Source organism: Manihot esculenta, chromosome 16 (genome assembly GCF_001659605.2).
Source record: "Manihot esculenta cultivar AM560-2 chromosome 16, M.esculenta_v8, whole genome shotgun sequence".
NCBI classification, from domain to species: Eukaryota; Viridiplantae; Streptophyta; class Magnoliopsida; order Malpighiales; family Euphorbiaceae; genus Manihot; species Manihot esculenta.
The window spans coordinates 32,934,760-32,956,016 of record NC_035176.2 but is presented as its reverse complement, the minus strand read 5'-3'; the positions used below and the strand labels follow the sequence as shown (position 1 = coordinate 32,956,016).

The window sequence follows — 21,257 nt, the reverse complement described above, 5'->3', positions numbered from 1 at the left end:
ATTAAAAATTAATTTAAATTATTTAAATTTATTTCAAATTTAATTATTATTATTTAAACAAAACTCAAATTTATGTAATTTTATATATTTTAATTAATAATTTATATAAAAAATATTTTTCATTAATAATTTTTAGTTTAAAAAATTTAATATTTATAAAAATATTTAAATTTTATTTAAAAATATATATATAAAAAAATTATAAATATTATTATAAAATATATATATTAAATTAATTATTTATATAAATAAATTCGGATAATCAGTACACTATAAATAAAAATTAAATTTCATTCGAATTATAACATATATTATTTTTAAATTTAAACTTATTCAAAATATGATTATAACTACTAAATTTATTCTATTAATTTAGTCAGATTGATATCGAAAATACTTCATCTATTCTCAAGTAATTATCTAAAAAACCCAAAACATCAATTAAATGTTAAATTTCTTAACAGATAGGTCACCACCCAAAAAAAAAACAACAACAAAACTCATTATGATTATTAGCCCCTCAACTTAGTAACACGATTTCAAACGACGGAAATACCCGAAGACCAAAACATCCCGCCGGCCACCAAACAAAGAGGACCCATTTGAAAATTTACTTATTTTTCTCCTTTGTCATCTCTTTAAAATACCAACCATGGAAGATTTTTTTTAAATATTTAATTTTGTCAAATTACATCAGGATAGTTGAAATTAATAAATACAAATATGAGATTATTCAGACTTAAAAAGCAATGAATTTCAAAATTTTATACGGTAATATTTGCTATTTGAATATATTTAATAAATAAATAGCTAAATTTGCATAAAATTTTAAGCTATATTTTAAATAAAAATATTTTAACTATTGGATTTATATATTTTTTTTTGAAATTTTATTAAAATATTTAATTGTATAAAGAATTTAAAAAAAATAAAAGATAAGAAGTAACTATTTCTTAATACAAATGAGATATAAAAAGATGTGTTTAGAAAAAATAAGAGCCTTTAAATATTTTAATATAAATAACACTCATTTATTATTTTAATATAAATACCACTCACTTATTATTTTAATATAAATAACACTTATTTATTTGTTATCTATCATTTTAGAGATTTAGCTTAAATATGAAAAAAAAATCTGAGAAATATAATTTTCATATTTTCTTATCTTTTTTTTTCTTTTATTCAATATTCAAACCAAGTGCAACTAAGGAAATTAATATTTTTCATTTATTTTTCTTTTTTAAATTTAAAATAAAGAATAAATATTATATTTTTTTCTTTTTACATCGCTTGATATCCAAGTAAGGGCAATTAAGGAAATCAATTTTTTTCCTTTCCATAAATTTTTCCATCCAATAAAGGATAAATCTTTTATAAAGTTAATAAATCATATACATTATTAATTATAATATATAAAATTATTTAAAATTAAAATCACAAAAAAAAATACAATTTTGGACGCAAGTTTCTCGCCTTTTCCTTTTTCTCTTCTTTAAAACTAACTTCTTTTTTCCATTTCCATAAAAAATGATCTTCGTCAATTGAATATCAATAAAGAAAAAAATGTTGTTATCCTGAATTCCAGGAATATTCCGATCGTCACTTATAATTTCTGTATAGTAGGGATGTTTCTCATATAAAATCTAATCAATTTTCAAACTATATAGACCTTTTTGATAGATTTATGACATTTTTTAGAGGAGTATCTATTATGGAATTAGAAGCAAAAAGATATTTACTTTGGTTTTTAATAATGTTGATTTTGAAGATATAAGGAATGGGGGCCCTTAATTGTACAATGAATTTCTACTTGTTTGCAAGGAGATACTTGCTATATCGCCGGACCTTAAGATAATTAAAGTTTATTTGGATATTTGACAATCTTTAAAACGATGGAAGAAATTTATTGGAGATGATGGTACTGTGTTTACTGTGAAGTTTCAATACAAAAATTTGACTATTTTTTACTATTTATGTGGAAAACTGGGTCATGTAGGTTGAAAAAAGAAAATATCAAGTTTGGTTGGAGTGATTTCCTCAGTGCACCTTTTCGTCGAAACCAGAGACCGACAAGTTTGTGGTTGCGTGATTTTAGCAATTCTGCTCCGCCGGGATTTGTATCAAGTTTGGACAATTTCAGTTAGTTTTGTCAAGTTGATGGGGTTTTGTTTCAAGTTCAAGATTTTCTTAGCTATGATTTTGTTGTGAAAAATTCTGAGAATATATTTCAACGTGTTGTTTCTGGTTTCTCGAAAGGTAATGGTACACCGGTAATTGTTGAAATTTTAGCTCTCCATCAGTGTTTGCTATTTGCGACAGAACTTTTGTCTTTTAATGACTGCATTTTTATGGACTGTTTGCGTGTGATTCAAATTTTTCGGTCTCCATATTTAGACATTTCTGAATTGGATTTAATTTTGAATGATTGTAAATCTTTGTTGGACTCTATAACTGATATTTGTGTTAGATGTGTTCGTCGTCATACCACTCTAATTGCCCATATTTTGCTCATAATTTTACTATAAAATTTATTAGACATGATCGTCTCTCTGTTTGAGATGATATCCCTCTTTATTTGATAAAATTTTATTAATACAACTAATAGTTTTGTTTTAAAAAAAATTATTTAAAATTAAATAATATTTGAATTATAAAACTAAATATAAATTATATATTAATAATTTGTGATGAATTTAAATATTTAAATGTTAAAATTATTAGTTAACTTAAATTAGTAGGATAATTTTCACATTTATAATTCTTACGTACGTTTTTGGAAAAATATATATTTTTACTACATTATTATAAATTAAATATTTATTTATTTTAACACGTTAACATTATTCTGGCGTCAAATAAATTAAAGTAAAATTTTGTTTTCTTTCTTACTTGCTTGATACAATGCAATGTTTTTATTTAATTGAAATATTTTTCAAAACTCAAACCGGACAGAATTTTATCTCAATATATTAATAAAATAATTAAATCTTATAGAATTATAATTAAAATTATTTAAATTTATTTAAATCTATACAATTAATTTGTGAAGTTAACTAATTACTATATATTAGATTTTAAAATAATACTATAATATATATACGTACGTACATAAAGTACATTTTTTTATTAGCTAGATTTCCAATATTTTTATGATGGAATAAGAGGAGACAAGTAATTATTTTATTCTTATCATATAACTTAATAATATATTTATTGTCCGTATAATTATGAGATTTTTATTTTAAATTTAAATATTAAATTAAATTTAAAATTATTTTACATTCATAACTGAAACAGTGTGCACGTGTGTGTCTGTACACACACTAATGAAGTAATATTCCTTTTTCGACTGCTTATGTAAAGACATTTATTTCTTTTACATTTTAGTTTTTTTATTTATGTATTTTTCATAAGCCTCGTGCGAAAGAGGCTTCTTGGGACTTTTTTATTAAAAAAAAAAAAAGAAAAAACAAAAGATTCTTATGGTGGGCATTGACAGTGGACTGACTGATGATAAAGAAAATCTGTACTTTATTATTTTAAAATTTTCTAATTACGACCCATAAATAAATTTACATTTCACTCATCTTAAATTATAAAATATTTTAAAATAATAATCTATGTTTAACTTATATTATATTTACTATGTATTTGAAAAATTAAAAATAATTTAGTATGGATTATTGCAATATAAATATAAATGAAGAACAATTTCAAAAAAAAAAAATATATATATATATATATATATGAAGAAAAAAGAAAACAAACAAATTTATTATTTTAATTATAATTATATTTTCTTAATTTATGGAAAAATGCAACAGGGAAAGAGAAAGAGGAGGGAACCCAAGAGAAAGAGAGGGAGACAGGGAAACCGAAGAGTCGAAGGTCGGACGATAGGAGGGCCTAAGGTTTTGTCTGATTACTGATTTGATTTTGCTTTCATCTTTGGTAGGATTGGCTTCGTTTTTGTGTCTCTTTTTGTTTTGGGTGTCTCGTCCTTCTCGATCTCCTCCCTCATTGAGATGGTATCGTTTTCTTCTGCCCTTTGTTTTGTTGTTTTCAGTTCCCTAGCTTCATTGGGAGAGAGTTGCATGTTGGACCTACGTTGAGGGTTACGTTTCCCGCGACTGGGAAGGGATTATGTTGAAGTAATGTAGTCGTCTCGGAATCACACCGATGCATCCGGTCCCGTGAGTATCGCTCCTGTTGGCTCTGGCTAGGCTCTGCGGCGTCTTCCGTCTCTGGTCGTTACTGTCGGTGGTCTTTCTGGTCGCGCTAAGGGCTTCTTTCCTTGCTTGCTACATGCTTGTTTTTTATTTGTCTTTGGTCACTGCTCGCTCTGTTTGTCCTACTCTGGTTATGCCGTTGTTTATTCTGTAGAGCTTTTCCGACTATTGTTTGCTGCCTGAGCTGTTGATCGGTGCAGTGCTGGAGTAAGGAGGCAGTGGCTACTGGTTTATTTGGTTTGATTTGTTTGAGTTGGGGTTGAGTTGGTTGATTACTTTTGTTTGGTTTCTGTGTTTGGGTTGGGTTGGGTTGAGTTGAGTGATTGACATGTTTAATAATAATTATTATTTTTAAATGGGAAAAATAGTTTTTTTTTTTCTAAATTATTTATTTTTTTTCAGCGGTATCTTCTCACTAAAACTGCAATCAAGATACAAGTGAAACACGAAAGCTCCCTCTCAGCTCTTTGATTAGACAAGCCAGCTAAAAGATGCAGCGTGTATATAACTTATTTTGGCCCAAAGGCTAACCAAACCAGCACTCTGAAATGGATAGATACATAATTAAACTCCAATACACAATCTTATTTAGCTACAAATGCATATAAACCCCTGGGACAAACTTATCTAGCGCCAGTCCCTAATGGACTCGGAATACTAACAAGTGATGGGACTCACACATGAAAGTAAAGAGGATTCATTTATTTATGTTCTTAATCTATCATAGATCAAATCTAGATAAGGATTGCTCATCAACCCATAGTGTAAGAAGGGGTGGGTAAGTTGATCACAGTAGTCTTGACCTTTGTCATCATGTTGATGCTATTAGTTATCCCCTGAGAGCCGATTCCGCTGTCTTTGATACCCTGCACAAATGCAATGGAATTTTGTAATGAACAATAATAATACATTGAACTGATTTCCTGTTCTGCAGATTTTCTTCAAATGAGGTTCAGGGGGTGATAAATGGAATGAACGTTAAAAGGCCTAGGGGGTTAGTTCCAAGCTGAATAGACGTGTTTTAGTTATGCAGTTTAGGGGGAAGAGAAGTGGGAGTGAACTGCAAGGTCTCCTGGACCTTAGTCCTGGTTCAATTCAATTTGATCAATTCTGTCACGGTCCAAACCCAATTCAAATCAGGCCAGTATTAGATTCAAATCACACCGTGGCCAGGCGTACTCGTGGTTGCTTGTGAAGATTGGCTAAAGTATATGCAATATCAATATGCCAAACTATGCACAGTTGTATGCCATATCAATCTGCCAAGCTATGTACAGTTGTTTACCAACTCGAAAATTTAACATCTTGCACTGAAAAGATAAGATTGACATCCAGATCCAGTTGCTCTATGAAATTTAAAGCAATGTAATTATTTCATTGTGATTGCTATATCTAACCTGGAAAGAGTGAACAATAAAGATCCATCTGTAAAAATTCAACACCACAGAAAAATTCACCTGGAATGGAAAATGATCGGGTCCACGAGCTGGCGCTGAATTGATCTGAACTGTTCCTGTCTCCATAGCATCACTGATCAACATTGCTTTGTTTATATCTCTTGTAAAGACACATCCCTGTGACAATGCAACAGCTTCGTTACCAATTTCTTATTGCCTAGCAAATAAGCTTAAAACAAATGTAAAGTGAAATAAACCATTAGAATTAAAAAGAGTTCTTAACTCCAAATGGCCAAAAAAATGGAAAGAGGTGTGAGTATCCATTTGAAATTAGAGACACTATGGTTGAACAATGTGATACCTGAAGACCAAAATTGCTAGCATTACAATGGTGGATTCCCTCTTCGACAGAGTTTATTCTTATAACCGGTAAAACTGGACCAAAGGGCTCTTCCCATGCTATTCTCATATCAGGTCGAACATTATCTAACAATAATGGCCATATTAGATTGCCCTCTCTCCTGTACTCTTGACAGAAAGTTGCTCCTTTTTGCTTGGCATCCATTATTAACCCTTCAATAAAATTTGCTGACGACTCTGTAACAACTGGAGTAATGTCGCAGTCGTCCTCAGGTGGTCCAACTGTCAGTTTCGAGACTTTGGATTTAACTTTCTCGACAAGGATATCAGCAACGGATTCCATAACTAGAACAACCTTGACGGCTGTGCACCTTTGACCACTGATGTTTATCATGGTTTGAAACTGTTAGGATACATACAATAACGGAAAACTTTGCCATGCAAGAATAACAATTTTGGCGGGCAAGATTAGAGACTTTTTGTACAGGTTTCTTGGTCAGGAATTTAACTGGTGAAATTTCAAAGAGTAATCTACTTGACAAAAAATCCTTTATTTCAACCTGTATGAGAAGCCTCCTTTGACGATATTTGCTGCAGCTAAATCCAAATCAGCATCTTCTAAAATGATACAAGCATCTTTACCACCCAATTCCATCTGAAGAGGGATCATGCCTGCCTTCTTTGAGATTGCTATTCCAGTGTCTCCACCTGTGAAGCTGAACAAGAGTGCTCATCTGTTAGGACTTGAGAGAAGTTGCTCTTTGACTCCTAAAAAGCGATGATATAATTTTCAACTTTAGAAATGTCTCTTCTTATGTCTTATGATATACAACCACGTGTACTGAGGCAGAGCAGAACCAGATTCAGAATCAAATAAATCATACAATAAGGACAAATAAGAGAAAGGGAAAATTTACGAGAACAATACGTTTTCAAGAGGCCGAAGTATCACCTTATGCAGTTGACCCCAGGATGCATTGTGAGGAAGTCACCAATCTCTGAACCCTTTCCAGTAACACAACTAATGAGGCCCTTGGGAAAACCAGCCAAGTGAAAGCAATGGATCATGTGAATTGCAGCTACAGCACCCTACAGGGAAGCGGAACAGAAGCTTATGCTATAATTTGACACCAGATTTTAATTTAATGTACTTGAAGGTCCCTTGGAGACTAGGAAATAATAATAAGAAAAGTAATATATCTATGGTTATCAATGGAATAAACTGACACATACCTGGGTTGGTGGCTTAAGGACCAAGGAGTTTCCAGCAATTAATGCAGGAGCAATTTTTGACACGGCAAGATTCACGGGATAGTTGAAGGGGGGGATTGCTAGAACCACCCCTAGTGGAATCTGCAATCAAAAGCCAGTCCAAGTAACACACATTACATATATGAGAGTTGCATAATGATACAAACTAAGAGAAAGTTTTCTAGTCCCAAAGAGGGGGAACAAGGCATATTACTAGCTCTAGTTAAAGCCATCAAAGCAGGGATCTAAATCGTGGTTGCGATCACAGGTAATGGAAACAGGCCTATAACAGCAGTAATGGTAATGGCCCATCGCTACACAAATGTAAAAAAAAATAAAAATAGCAGAACTCATGAAATGAAAAGATATTTAAAGTTATGAATATAACTAAAATGCCTAATCAAATAATAAGTATTAATACATCAAATAAAGATATTCAACCATTGTTAGACAAAGTTAATAATAATTATTTATAGCTAAAATAACACTATAGATACCAAAGATGGTAAAGAATAATTCTTCATACTCTAAACTTAACAAAAAGAACTTGGCATCCAATATTATTTTCTTTAACAAATAAGTTAAAAAAAATGACAAAAAAAAGATAACCTAAATTTATAAAGTAAAGATGAGTAGAATTAAGAGGTAGTAGATGATCTTAACTTGAGAGAAAAGAAATGAGACACCTGTAGATAGTTAAATTTTGATAAAAATTTGAGAAAAGTGAGATACACCGGAATAAATCTTTCCAATCTAAAAAAATAAGAAAAAAGAAAATGAGTTGTTGCCCCATATGGTTTTAAAAGAAAAAAAAGGTGATAGACCTTTACTATTACTTAAGGGTAAATAACAGCCCTTACAAATTTTTCTTGCCTTTTCAATAATGAGTGTAACGGTAACGGGAGGGTTAAAAATGAAAAACCTATAAATAACGACAATTACGTTACTTTATTTAAAACCATGCATCAAAGAACAAAGAACTTCAATGAAACATGGGCATCTGCTTTCTCAATTGGCCAGCGGTAATGGAAATTACTGAAAAGACGATACTTGAATGTAACATATTTATGCAAACCACCATGTGCTACCCTTTTAGCCCCATAATCCAGTACTCCACCCAAAAATCATAGCAAGACAAAATAACTATAACAACTAGACAGACCAACAGACCAAAATTTATACATATGTATATGTGTTGTTTGGATTTGCTACCTCCACCCGCCTCCCCCAAAGCAAAGAGTTGAAGGCCAACTACATTCACATAGTTGGCCCGCTAATCTAAATAAATCAGAAGGGACACAGACGTGAGGAAGCATTTCACAAAATCTAAAATGAACATATTAGATATTAACCAATAAATAGTAAAGAAAAAGGCCACAATTTCCTGCTAAACTAAAAAGTTTCTCCTGAAACTTATTTGCTTTAAATTTTTTATTTCGCATTCATACGAATCTGTCTTACAATGTTGCAATTGAAGGACTAATTGCTAAACAAATTTAAATGCTATAGTTCAACCTAACTAGGACCTAGAGAGGAATGTTATTAAGGCAGGATATGTAATATTTATGAGAATTGAGGCAAAGATTAGGATATGAAACCGAAAATTAATTGACTGAAAAGCAAGGGACTATAAAAATGATAAACCAGCACGCAGATTTATTCATGTGGAATATCCTCATAGAAAATGTCCCTTCCCAACAAGGGAGAAGAACAGGGACATCATGTGAGCCTGTCCATGGAAATACATCATTTCACCAGATACAATCACAGCCTGTCCATGTGGATATTCCTTGCATGTTTTAATATTCCTTAGAAAATTTGTAAAGAGCTTGATTTTTACGTTTGTGATGAGTGATGACAGAGACAACTGAGGGGAAAAAAAAAGTTCTTGTATCGGTGGGCGGAAGCTAATCCACTTGAACAAAACAAATTTAAATGAAATTTAGGCAGCTGCAACCCCACTTGTCCGGACGACAGAGTAACCAAGTTTCCACTTTCCAAAAAACAAAGGAAGGAGTGAAATTACCTTTGAAGTTAGGCAGTACTTGGTTCTTTCATTTCCAGGAAAACTATCAGACACCAGAAACTTCCCTTCTCCAAGAATCCTAACCCCTTCTTCAGCACAATACGACACCAAATCCCCAGATCTCACCACCTATGTGCAAAGCAAATTTAGTACTTAAGATATCATTAAGAATTTATTGGCTCTTTCAAGCAATAACAAAACTTCTAAAAATGTTGAAAGGTATTAAGTTGTGAGTTAAAGCAAGAAAGAAAAAAATTCTAAAAAGAAGTGAAAGTCTTTGTCCTACATACTTCAGTCACTGCATCTTTAGCTGGTTTTGCAATCTCTTTGACTAGGCACTCTGCAATGGGGGCTTTGTGCTCTTTCAAGATTGCTGCTGCTTTGTGAAGCAATTCTGCCCTTTTCCACAGTGGAGTCTTTGCCCATGATTTCTGAGCTGTTTTTGCTGTTTCTATGATCTTATTCACCTCTTCTTGAGTACAAGCTGCTCCAAATTTAGTTCAAGTTGGAAAATATGACACCAACACAAGTCAGTGAAATCAACCCATCGATCTGATTAACAGTAGAAAACCACACAACCAAATCAACTCATCCCAGGGAGAAATTATAAAATTATCATCGTCGGCAAGGACTTCACAGAGTTGAACAAGAATTAGATAAAGGGTATTTACCTTGGACCTTAAACTGGGTCTTTCTGGTGGTGGGATTGATGATGGGAACTGATTTTCCAGAAGAAGACTTCTTCCACTCGGCATCTGCGTACAATTTATAGACATCATCTCCATCAACTATGTCACTAAAAACTCCACTTCCAGCCATTTCTTGCTAGTAAACTCTTTTGCTGGTTCCTGTCAAGGAAGGGACAAGACAAGATAATGGTCGCTGCTGGGTGGAGCTTGGACTAGTGTAAAAGAGCCACACTTGTCGGCTTTGATCATTTATTGGTACTGGTCAATAAAAATTTGAGGACTTCCACCGGAACTTATAGAATAAAACGGTTATAATATATGGGAGAAAGGGTATGCGTGTAAAAATAGTTTTTTTTTTTTTTTTTTTTATAAATATTTTTTAATTATTATATATATTTATTTATTAATTAATTCTTAATAATTCATCGTACATGTGTGATTATCTACCTGTTACAACTGCTGTATTATTATATAATTGCTTGTCTTTCACCGCTTCTGTAAACATGCATGGCTAATAACGTGCCGTTTGGCTTATTTTCTCTTTTCTTTTTCTTTTCGTTTTTCAAAAATTCAATCTTAAATTTTATTTTTTTATAAAGCCATTATAGATTGTATTTTTGCAAATTCTATGTAGGCAGAGAGTACAACAAATGATTGAATGCACGACCCAATAACACATTTACTCGATCCTAAAATTAAACTAAAATAACTCAATCCACAAATAAGTTAATTTATTCGGACTCTAAAACTCAATCAATGATAGTATCATCAGCAACTCAAAAAGGTCCAATCCACAAACTGCCCCTCATAAAAAAAAAATTGAAATGTTCGAAATTGTCTCTCTGCTGCTAAATAATTTAAAAATAGCGATCATCCAACCACCATAAAAAAAAATAACTTTGCATTATCGTTTAAAAATTACATGCTACCATTAATTGAAAAAAATAAGTAATAAAAATAAAATGACACCTAATATTAACTGATGCACCTCCACGAGTGTAACAACTTCAACCTCACAATCATAAATACTCTATTTATCAAAAAAAATCAGAGATTAATCTATATGCGTCATTATCAACTATATAAAGAAAAACTCTTGATCAAAACGAATAACATTCTAGGATTTCAGTAATAGAAAAATAAGACTGATTGATAAAAGAAAACCTTAATCATAATATGGATCATAAAGAAAAAGAGAGAAACAATCCAAAAATGAAAAGAGGTAGAGGAAAACAATCTATGATTCCTCCACCACTAAGCATAAGAGAACCACCACAAAGAATCCAGAAAACAACCCTTACTACCTTAGCTAGTTCTCTCTTTCCTTCTTTCTATTTCTTTCTTGAGGGAAAGTTCCTCTCGGTATCTTCTCAATAACAATTATTTTCTCCTATTATTCCATTGCACCCAAACACGACCTCTCAAAGTCAAGGCCGAGTCATCTCAAATAAAAATTTCCACGTCGCACAAAGCCCATCTGTAACCTTCCTATTGGTCATAACAGTGTCAGGGAACGTGTTCGATGTTGAATGTCGAAGCGAAACCCTCCATTGAGCTCTCATCTGCTTCTCTGATCAGAGCTAAAAGTCTTTGACAAAAAAGAAAAAAGATCAGAACTAAAATTCACAGATCAACAGTAACAGTAGAACCCTAACCGTGGCTCCTTCAGCTCCACAACCCCCTTCTCGAAGGAAGCTCTCTTCGTCATCGCACTCCTCCTCGCCTCCAAGGGCTACTCCCACGAGAATCGTTTATAGAGAACCGATACCTTTCTGGCAGCAGAATTGGTTCATTGGGTTGCTTTTCGCTATGGCTCTCGCCTTCTTTGGTCTCTCAATCTTCCTCTTCCTCAATCTTGATTTTGAACAGGGCCCCTTTTCCTCCGCCTCCGCCTCTTCCTCCCCCTCTGAAGGCGTCAAGGTTCCTTTCTTATTTCACTATCACCTAATACCCTAATTGTTTTAATAAAATCAATTAAGAAAATGTAACCTTTAGATTTCAAGTGCTGTAGTTTTTTTATTTTTGTTCAGATCACATATGGAACAGTTCTCAAGCTGATGCATGAGAGGACAAAATTTCGGCTTCATTCCCACGAAGTGCCATATGGCTCTGGTAGTGGGCAGCAATCTGTTACAGGATTCCCTGGTGTTGATGATTCCAATAGCTATTGGGTAACTCTCTTCTATTTTATTAACATTGTAGCTGGAATTAGGTTGAATTACTAGGAAGTTAACGGTTGTTCAAATTGAGTTAGTGGTTATCTATTTCGCTTCTACAGTGTTCTAAACATTCATTTGGTTCCTTATAGTAGTTAGCTAGTTTTGAGGATGTGGTTGATTGGCACACAAAATTTTTCCGTAAATTTTTGAATGCATGCTCTAGAAACGTGGAGTTGCTAAATTTAATTGAACTTATAATTTCTTCCTAAAAAGACTGGTTATCGTTAGCAAGTTGCTGTAGATCTGAAAAGGCATTTCTTTTCATAGATTGTTAGGCCTCAACTAGGCACAGATGCCAAACAAGGTGATGCCATCAAAACTGGGACAATCATACGCCTGCAACACATGAGAACTAGGAAATGGCTGCATAGCCATTTGCATTTATCACCAATATCAGGCAACATGGAGGTTAGTACCAGTCTTACTTTTCTGCTCCTAATTCTCCGCGCTTCATAATATGTTAAATCTAAAATATATCCTTTGAGTGTAAGTTGACAAAGAATACTACTTGCCTTGGTGTATGCGTATAACATAGTTGAAAGCTTCCCCAATATTATATATGCTCAATGACCTCGAAGAAATCATGACATGATTATTCCGCAAAGACTATTGTACCCATAAACGGAATGGATGTCATATTTCATTTTGAGTATTGATATCAAGACATGTTTCAATGATCTTTAGGTAGAGTTTTCTTTTCCCCTGAACTTAGCATTTTCCTTTTGGAATTTGCTTTTATTGTGGTGCATCTATCCTTTCAGACCAATCATTAGCTTGACTTGAAACTGTACTATGTTGTATTGAGAAGTCTGTGGTGAAAGGTGAGTTGGCTTTATAAACAAGGGAGCTGGTTTTATACATGCTGTTGCTATTGATAATCCATGGACTGTGCAATAAAAATCTTACTTCAGTGTTGAAAAGCTGTCTTTTGTGGGCTTACAGCTTTGGAAGCTGTTGATTGTACTGACAATACAAGCCAAACACTTGTCTGGGTGTAGGTTAGCTGCTTTGGAGGAGAAAATGAATCTGACACTGGGGATTACTGGAGGTATGACTTAAAAAATCCTTCACTTGTCTCACTATCTTCAATCCTGTTATGGTGTGGCAGTTCATGTTGGGCTCTTTTTTCAGGGTTCTGATTGAAGGAAGTGGGAAGATTTGGAAGCAAGATCAAAGGATTCGGCTGCAACATGTTGACACTGATGGCTACCTGCACAGTCATGACAAGAAATACCAACGGATAGCTGGAGGGCAGCAAGAGGTGAGGAAGCACACTGCTTACTATTAGTCATATTAAGAAAGTTTGAAGGAGGATAAAAAATGGCCTTGGAGCCAATATTTTGTATCTTTTGTGTGTTTCTCTGTGTATGCGTCTTGTTGGTGTTACACATGTTCAGTATACTTTTCTTACTTAAAACCTCTACTCTAGCTAACCTGGGGTGGCTAGGTTTCAGTTTGCGGTAAAATTGATTATGGCAACTCCCAGTATTCTCTCACAAGGCGGTGAATGGTTGTCATGGAAACAGTTGCAGTACCAACATTATGCTGCTGCTTAGTTTTTGATCTCATTGGTAGCGCTTCTTTATGTTTGCTAATATCTATGCTCATTTAGGTTTGCGGTGTCCGCGAAAAGCGTGCTGATAACATTTGGCTGGCAGCAGAAGGCACGTACCTCCCTGTTACCCAGAGCTAGTAGAACATGGTTATCCTATTGGGGTTTTAGTCTGCAAAAAAAGGGGTGCATGGGTTTTGAATTTTAGTGCTGGCTGGTACCTGTTATTAGTTTTTGTAGTAGCTGTAGATGCTCTATTGATTGAAGAAATATTTATGAGAGACTCGGAGATCAGCACTGGTACTTGTTTCCTTTTATGCATTGTATGCAAATCTCATTTACCTGAAGAAATTAACACTTTCAATTAACAGTGAGCAGCAATGCAACATTTACAACTTTATGCTCATGCTGAGGTTTTGGCTAATAAAATAAGAATCTTGGCCATCATTTTAGGAATGTGTTTGTAATAAAGTTGAACCAGGGAGGTTTGGTTTAACTCTCCCAATCCCCTAATTAAGGTTAAAATATATATATACGACTTTATACCAGCAAAAAAGAAAAATGTATAGCTACTCTTCCTCTCTCTTTTTATTTATTTATTTTTTCAAAATAGCTCCTCTTCCTCGATCATGATCTTCAAATTCTCATATCCTATTGCTGTTGCTAGCGCCTCCATATGCATGAACGCTAGACTTTGTTTGTGCGGCATTTTGCTACTCGATTCATTTTCTTTCGGTTTTGGGTCTGTTTGGCATTGGAATTTGGAACTGTTGTTAAAAAAAATCGCTTCTTAAATCATATCAATTATAGAATAATTGAATAAAAATTAAACAAAATTAATGTTTTCCAAAACAATCGATTTTGTTTATTTGATATTAAGGTTTAAATTTATAAAAAAAAAAATCCAAAAGAAATCTTTTAAAACATCTTTTATCTTTTTTAATTGGAACAATTAGAATATATTATATTTAATTTTAAATAATTTTCAAATCTTTTAATTAATAAAGTCATGGGCTTGAACTTACCCACCGTTGCCTGAAATCCAATACCTCTTGATTTCAGCGGCCCAGCTGTCAACATTAATGTTGGATTTTGAAGAAGATTTTGGTCGGCAAAATTCAATGACCCCAGTCCGGTTCAGGCAAACATAATATAGAATCTTTTAGATATCCATTCTGATCTGATTTTAATTTAATTTTAAAAAGATGGAAATTGTTTTAATTCTTTTCTTAAAAATAAAAGTCCCAATTTAGACAGCTGTGGATTTTCTTTCCCCATTTGTAATCCTCAGTGAAAGTATTGCCCTATTTAACGCAGATTTGCCACCAACTGTTATTCCCTTTTTTTTTTTTTCATTTTTTAAATTTTAATTATTACTATTACTATCATCACGTCTCACCGCTCTTAGATATTCTAATTCGATTTTTGATCCGGTGGCCATAAATTCACAAAATAATTTAAAAAGAAAAAAGAGCAGTTTCTTTCTCTGTCTCTCATATCTCAATGTAGAGAAGAAGAGAAGTCCCATGTCTCTTAATGAGAATTGCATAGGATTTCAACTAATATTCTTTAAAATAAAATATTTAATATCAAAATTTATATAATATTTATTTTAATTAATTTATATTCCATAAAAAAAATTAATTTTTCATTTTATAATTTTTATTTTCACTTTCTCTTTTAATTGTTTTAAAATTATTAATTTTTTTTAATTATAACAATATATAAACAACCATCATAATCTATTTAACTTTATCATATTTTTGAAACAATCACTTATTACTATATTATTTTATGATAAAATAAATTATTAAAATAATAACATCAATATACAAAATGTTAAAATAAAACTTATAAATCTTATACAATAATTATGTAATTACTACAATAATAGCAATTAGTGGCAAAAAAAAAGTTTACTACTATAATTAATGAAAGTTAATTAAAAAATTTACTACAATAATGGAAACCGTTCAAAACTTTCCCTCCTATTTCATCCACCTTCCAAACTCTCCCCTCTATCACTGATTCACTGCATCATCACATTTAATTCCTTCCATGTATAACTCGCTATCCTCGATGAAGCCAGCCTTAAATTTCAAGTCCCTAAACGTCCAGAGACCAAATCTCGCCCCCCTTACGCATCTCCGATATCTTACTCGCTGCCGACGACGACGACGACGTTTTAGACGAGCTTTCTATTATGAGCGAGTCTGAGTGTTCTAGGAGCATATGCTGTCCATCGCCCCACCGGATTGTGGCTCGGTGGATCTCGGGGCTGAGGCGAACCAGGGTGAAGAGAATCCCGGCTGAACATGTGAAGAAAGAGAAAGAGACAGAGAGCAAGATGGATGAAGATGAGAAAGGATTGGGTGATCGAGCGGTGCAGGCTAGATGTTCGATGAATGGACTCAACGGTGGAAATTCGGTGTCGACGACTGGTCAGTCAGTTCTGTTTGTTTCTTATGTAAGTTTTATTAATTTGAAGGCTATATCAATTCAATGTGGTATTAGTATGTTCAATTTTTCCAGGAGAGAGCAGGAAAGATACCTCTTTCAATATGGGAGTTGGGTGTTGCCTTTTGTATCTAATTGCAGCAAGTAAAAACGAGCTTAATAAGATAGTGCAGATGAGGTTGCAAATGGAAACCCTCCTCCAAAATACCAGCGAAGAATTGATTAACAAAAGCAATATCTCTAAGCTGTCGAAACCAAATGATATGTTTGCGTACTCTGACACTGATTCTCCACAAGGGCCACAGTTTGAATCTCAATACATACCGGAGTCCTCAACAGTTTCAGCGGTTGATCAGTCTTTGAAGTGCGAACCACCTGAAAAAGAAGAGTGTTCAGAAGAAGGAATGGATCAGCTCGAGGCAGAACTACAAGCTGAGTTGGAACGCTTACAACTGCACTTGGATGGGGAGAAGTTGAAACACTCAGAGCTATTAAGGGTAGAGGTAAGCTGAATTGTATGCTTTGTGGCGTGGTATCCTGGAACTGTTTCTATGAACTTAGTATTGATGGATTTGCAGCAAATGGATTCCATTACATTCTCTGATGGTAGAAATCTTCTTATAGAAATATATGGAATGAGTTCATAACAGATACGCATGCTGGAAAATATCTTAAATTATAATATCGACGTATTTTCTCTTCATGCTTTTGTTGCTTGTAGAAAGAAAACCGTGAATAATGTCATTTGTTTGTCTTGGATTGGATCTTCCCACACCCTCACTTTGATTCATAGAATTGAGATTTTGCTAGCAATTAGGGTTTAATTCCTTTCTGCTGTTTGCAAGGTTGATCTTCCTGTTCCATATTCCTTGTTGTGTCTTCTAAATATCAGAGATTTTGGAAATTGTAGGTGACTGATGAAGACACTACCTGCTCGAAAAGTCAGACCACGACTTCTGGAGAGGTGATTGACCTTCAACCTCACGATGTAGACACAGATTGTGGAGTTCCTCCTGATGAATTGGAAATGGAAACCCTCCTCCAAAATACCAGCGAAGAATTGATTAATAAAAGCAATATCTCTAAGCTGTCGAAACCAAATGATATGTTTGCGTACTGTGACACTGATTCTCCACATGGGCCACAGTTTGAATCTCAATACATATCGGAGTCCTCAACAGTTTCAGCGGTTGATCAGTCTTTGAAGTGCGAACCACCTGAAAAAGAAGAGTGTTCAGAAGAAGCAATGGATCAGCCCGAGGCAGAACTCCAAGCTGAGTTGGAACGCTTACAACTGCACTTGGATGGGGAGAAGTTGAAACACTCAGAGCTATTAAGGGTAGAGGTAAGCTGAATTGTATGCTTTGTGGCGTGGTATCCTGGAACTGTTTCTATGAACTTAGTATTGATGGATTTGCAGCAAATGGATTCCATTACATTCTCTGATGGTAGAAATCTTCGCATAGAAATATATGGAATGAGTTCATAACAGATACGCATGCTGGAAAATATCTTAAATTATAATATCGACGTATTTTCTCTTCATGCTTTTGTTGCTTGTAGAAAGAAAACCGTGAACAATGTCATTTGTTTGTCTTGGATTGGATCTTCCCACACCCTCACTTTGATTCATAGAATTGAGATTTTGCTAGCAATTAGGGTTTAATTCCTTTCTGCTGTTTGCAAGGTTGATCTTCCTGTTCCATATTCCTTGTTGTGTCTTCTAAATATCAGAGATTTTGGAAATTGTAGGTGACTGATGAAGACACTACCTGCTCGAAAAGTCAGACCACGACTTCTGGAGAAGTGATTGACCTTCAACCTCACGATGTAGACACAGACTGTGGAGTTCCTCCTAATGAATTGGAAATGGAAACCCTCCTCCAAAATACCAGCGAAGAATTGATTAACAAAAGCAATATCTCTAAGCTGTCGAAACCAAATGATATGTTTGCGTACTGTGACACTGATTCTCCACATGGGCCACAGTTTGAATCTCAATACATACCGGAGTCCTCAACAGTTTCAGCGGTTGATCAGTCTTTGAAGTGCGAACCACCTGAAAAAGAAGAGTGTTCAGAAGAAGCAATGGATCAGCTCGAGGCAGAACTCCAAGCTGAGTTGGAACACTTACAACTGCACTTGGATGGGGAGAAGTTGAAACACTCAGAGCTATTAAGGGTAGAGGTAAGCTGAATTGTATGCTTTGTGGCGTGGTATCCTGGAACTGTTTCTATGAACTTAGTATTGATGGATTTGCAGCAAATGGATTCCATTACATTCTCTGATGGTAGAAATCTTCGCATAGAAATATATGGAATGAGTTCATAACAGATACGCATGCTGGAAAATATCTTAAATTATAATATCGATGTATTTTATCTTCATGCTTTTGTTGCTTGTAGAAAGAAAACCGTGAACAATGTCATTTGTTTGTCTTGGATTGGATCTTCCCACACCCTCACTTTGATTCATAGAATTGAGATTTTGCTAGCAATTAGGGTTTAATTCCTTTCTGCTGTTTGCAAGGTTGATCTTCCTGTTCCATATTCCTTGTTGTGTCTTCTAAATATCAGAGCTTTTGGAAATTGTAGGTGACTGATGAAGACACTACCTGCTTGAAAAGTCAGACCACGACTTCTGGAGAAGTGATTGACCTTCAACCTCACGATGTAGACACAGATTGTGGAGTTCCTCCTGATGAATTGGAAAGAAGGTTGCATGAATTACTGGAAGCAAGACAGCAAGAAGAGATAAGAGAGCTGGAAGCCGCTATAGAATGTCTTAAGCACAAGCTGTATGAGAAAGAAGTGGAGGTTTCTAGGTGGAAAGACACAGCAATGAGGTTGCATGAATTACTGGAAGCAAGACAGCAAGAAGAGATAAGAGAGCTGGAAGCCGCTATAGAATGTCTTAAGCACAAGCTGTATGAGAAAGAAGTGGAGGTTTCTAGGTGGAAAGACACAGCAATGCTTATTTCAAGGCATGCTATGGAACCTTCCCCTTTCACTTCACGCAATGATCCAAAAATTATCACTCATAGGTGAAGATCAAACGTGCGGGAGTTTTGAGATTGAGATATTAATCAGCTAAGATCACCATATGTCTATAACTGTAATTGGGTTCTGATGATGGTTGATGAATCGTTTTGCCTTTGAAATGTGAATAGCAAAGCGTCTGATACATACTGCAAGATAGAAGTGGAAAGTTGATACAAAAAATGAGAGCAAAAAGGAGAAACAGGATTGCCATTTGAAGTACAAAACCTTCTTTCTGACTTTGTCTGCTGCTGTAATAGGTGTTAATTGATCACTGTTTAGGTGCTTATTGTGCATATACAATTACTGCCCATTTCTTGGTTATCAAATTGAATATGATTGTGTGAACTGTGGATTGCAGTGCCCATCATTGGTCCACTAGGTCACAATTATTTATTCCCAGGTCTTGATTTTATGTTCTTGACTTCTTGGTATGGATAATGGATTCGAATTTATATGAGCCACCCAATTGCCTTTATATTAATAGCTGAGTTTCTTTGTCTTTGAAAAGAGAACAAGAAAAGGCTGCCTTTCAAGCGTGTGTCCAATATTCTCTTATGATAAGATTAATTAGTAAGTGCCCATATAGATATGAAGTTAAATTTACCTCATAGATTAGTGCAGAAAACAATATAATATTACCACTTGATTTTTTGATTGTAACTTTAATAAATTAAGAGGGTATTTGGGTAGGAGAAAGAAAAAGAAGTCGGGTTAATATTTATATAGACGGGAAAAAGCTTGGAGTCTTTTTTTAAAATAAAAATATAACAAATTTTTTTGGAATGATAAAGACTGTTTCGCTTATAAAATGTTTAAATCTTACTTATAAGTAATTAGTGTTTGTAGTTTGGATCTTCATCTTACGGCTTTTTCTCTTGTTCCATGTATTTAAACCCAAGCTTTTCCCTCTTTAAAATTTGGTTTATGGGTAGTTTCTCTGTCTTAGATTTCTTTGAAAATCTTTATGGTATCAGGGTGTTGCCTGGAGGTTTTAGACCCCTGGATCGATTCTTCTGTTGCTCTTACCGGGTGAAAGGAGATATGTTTCTGCATGTCAAAGTTTTCTGCTCATCCTCTCGATCTAGAAGCTTTTGCTCTATTGGTTGTTTTTCTTCATTCGCCGTCTTCAATGAGTGTTAATAAGGCCTTTCTAAATTGTCTGTAGAGGGAGATATTGCATTTGCCATAGTGGTGGAAGGTTTCCGGAATGGAGTGCAGCTGGCTATTTGTTTGCATGCGGAGTGAGCTTATTTGTTTTGAATATGTTGTTTGAGACTTGAACTGTATTTTGAGATTTATGTTTAAGTCTTTGTACATTTCATAATGAACTTATCTCTAGAAAAAGAAGTAATTAACGTTTGAATTGACTTATCAAATAAAAAATAAATAAATAAATAATCATAATTGGTATTTGTTTGAAAGACCTTACACATTAGCTTATCCGAATGACTCCGCAACTCCATAAACATTTTGTAGTTTGAAACATATTCTTGGGGTCCCGTCCCATTATAGATTGTCAAAATTGATATCACGAACTTCTTTGATATTGTTTCCTACTGAATTTGTTTTACAAACAACAACGAGATTGACAATAGAGGACTGTTGTTGTCTTGTACTCCTAGCTCGATCTTCAAGAGGATCGGACCTGAGAGACCGAGGATTTATCTCTTTATTTTTTAAATCTAATATATTAGTTTTTAAATTTTAATTCTATCAAAATTCAAAAAAGAAAATCTCCATATATAAATAAAAATTTTAATAGATTCAAATTCAATAAATACAATAAAAATTAAAATATATAAAATTTAAATTATTAAAAATTAAAAATTAAAACTCAATATAAATTATTTTTATGATGCGGATGGCTGTCAATCTCTACTCTGCTTGATTATCTCTTTCTCAATTACTGCAAATTGATTTTTAATATATAAATTTTATAATTTTGAGTATAGTTGTTAGACACAAATAATGAAGAAGGTGTGAAAAATATATGAAAGAAATATGAGAATATGGAAAGTAGAATAAAATTTTTA

General features: G+C 33.7%; 3 protein-coding genes and 1 long non-coding RNA gene across 8 annotated transcripts; 2 read left to right on the top strand and 2 right to left on the bottom strand.

Annotated features, from left to right (window-relative positions):
- Window positions 1-4,759: 4,759 nt before the first annotated feature.
- On the bottom strand, window positions 4,760-10,232 carry LOC110603807 (NADP-dependent glyceraldehyde-3-phosphate dehydrogenase). Its single transcript, XM_021741732.2, has 9 exons — window positions 9,938-10,232; window positions 9,557-9,750; window positions 9,267-9,395; window positions 7,223-7,342; window positions 6,942-7,078; window positions 6,550-6,705; window positions 5,991-6,369; window positions 5,690-5,806; window positions 4,760-5,098 (listed from the first exon to the last, which is right to left on the bottom strand). Exons 1-9 carry the CDS (start codon window positions 10,083-10,085, stop codon window positions 4,985-4,987), a joined length of 1,494 nt encoding a protein of 497 aa, XP_021597424.1. The 5' UTR covers window positions 10,086-10,232; the 3' UTR covers window positions 4,760-4,984.
- A 1,100-nt stretch (window positions 10,233-11,332) lies between these two features.
- On the top strand, window positions 11,333-14,173 carry LOC110604084 (stromal cell-derived factor 2-like protein). The gene is made up of 6 exons (XM_021742163.2): window positions 11,333-11,875; window positions 11,986-12,126; window positions 12,442-12,582; window positions 13,173-13,222; window positions 13,306-13,435; window positions 13,787-14,173. Exons 1-6 carry the CDS (start codon window positions 11,765-11,767, stop codon window positions 13,865-13,867), a joined length of 654 nt encoding a protein of 217 aa, XP_021597855.1. The 5' UTR covers window positions 11,333-11,764; the 3' UTR covers window positions 13,868-14,173.
- A 1,491-nt stretch (window positions 14,174-15,664) lies between these two features.
- LOC110603090 lies at window positions 15,665-19,685 on the top strand. 5 transcript variants are annotated; one of them, XM_043951861.1, is made up of 6 exons: window positions 15,665-16,167; window positions 16,241-16,686; window positions 17,094-17,528; window positions 17,936-18,370; window positions 18,778-18,899; window positions 19,029-19,685. In XM_043951861.1, the coding sequence occupies exons 1-6, from the start codon at window positions 15,930-15,932 to the stop codon at window positions 19,228-19,230; spliced, it is 1,878 nt and encodes a 625-aa protein (XP_043807796.1). In that variant the 5' UTR covers window positions 15,665-15,929; the 3' UTR covers window positions 19,231-19,685. The 5 variants fall into 5 exon arrangements, with proteins under 5 accessions (XP_043807796.1, XP_043807795.1, XP_043807793.1 ...); XM_043951860.1 differs by having other exon boundaries at window positions 15,668-16,167; window positions 18,778-19,007; window positions 19,137-19,685; XM_043951858.1 differs by having other exon boundaries at window positions 15,668-16,167; window positions 17,094-17,522; window positions 18,778-19,685.
- Window positions 16,406-17,098, bottom strand: LOC122722113. Its single transcript, XR_006348960.1, has 2 exons — window positions 16,634-17,098; window positions 16,406-16,558 (listed from the first exon to the last, which is right to left on the bottom strand). It is a non-coding gene; the product is annotated as an uncharacterized LOC122722113 (long non-coding RNA).
- Window positions 19,686-21,257: the final 1,572 nt, after the last annotated feature.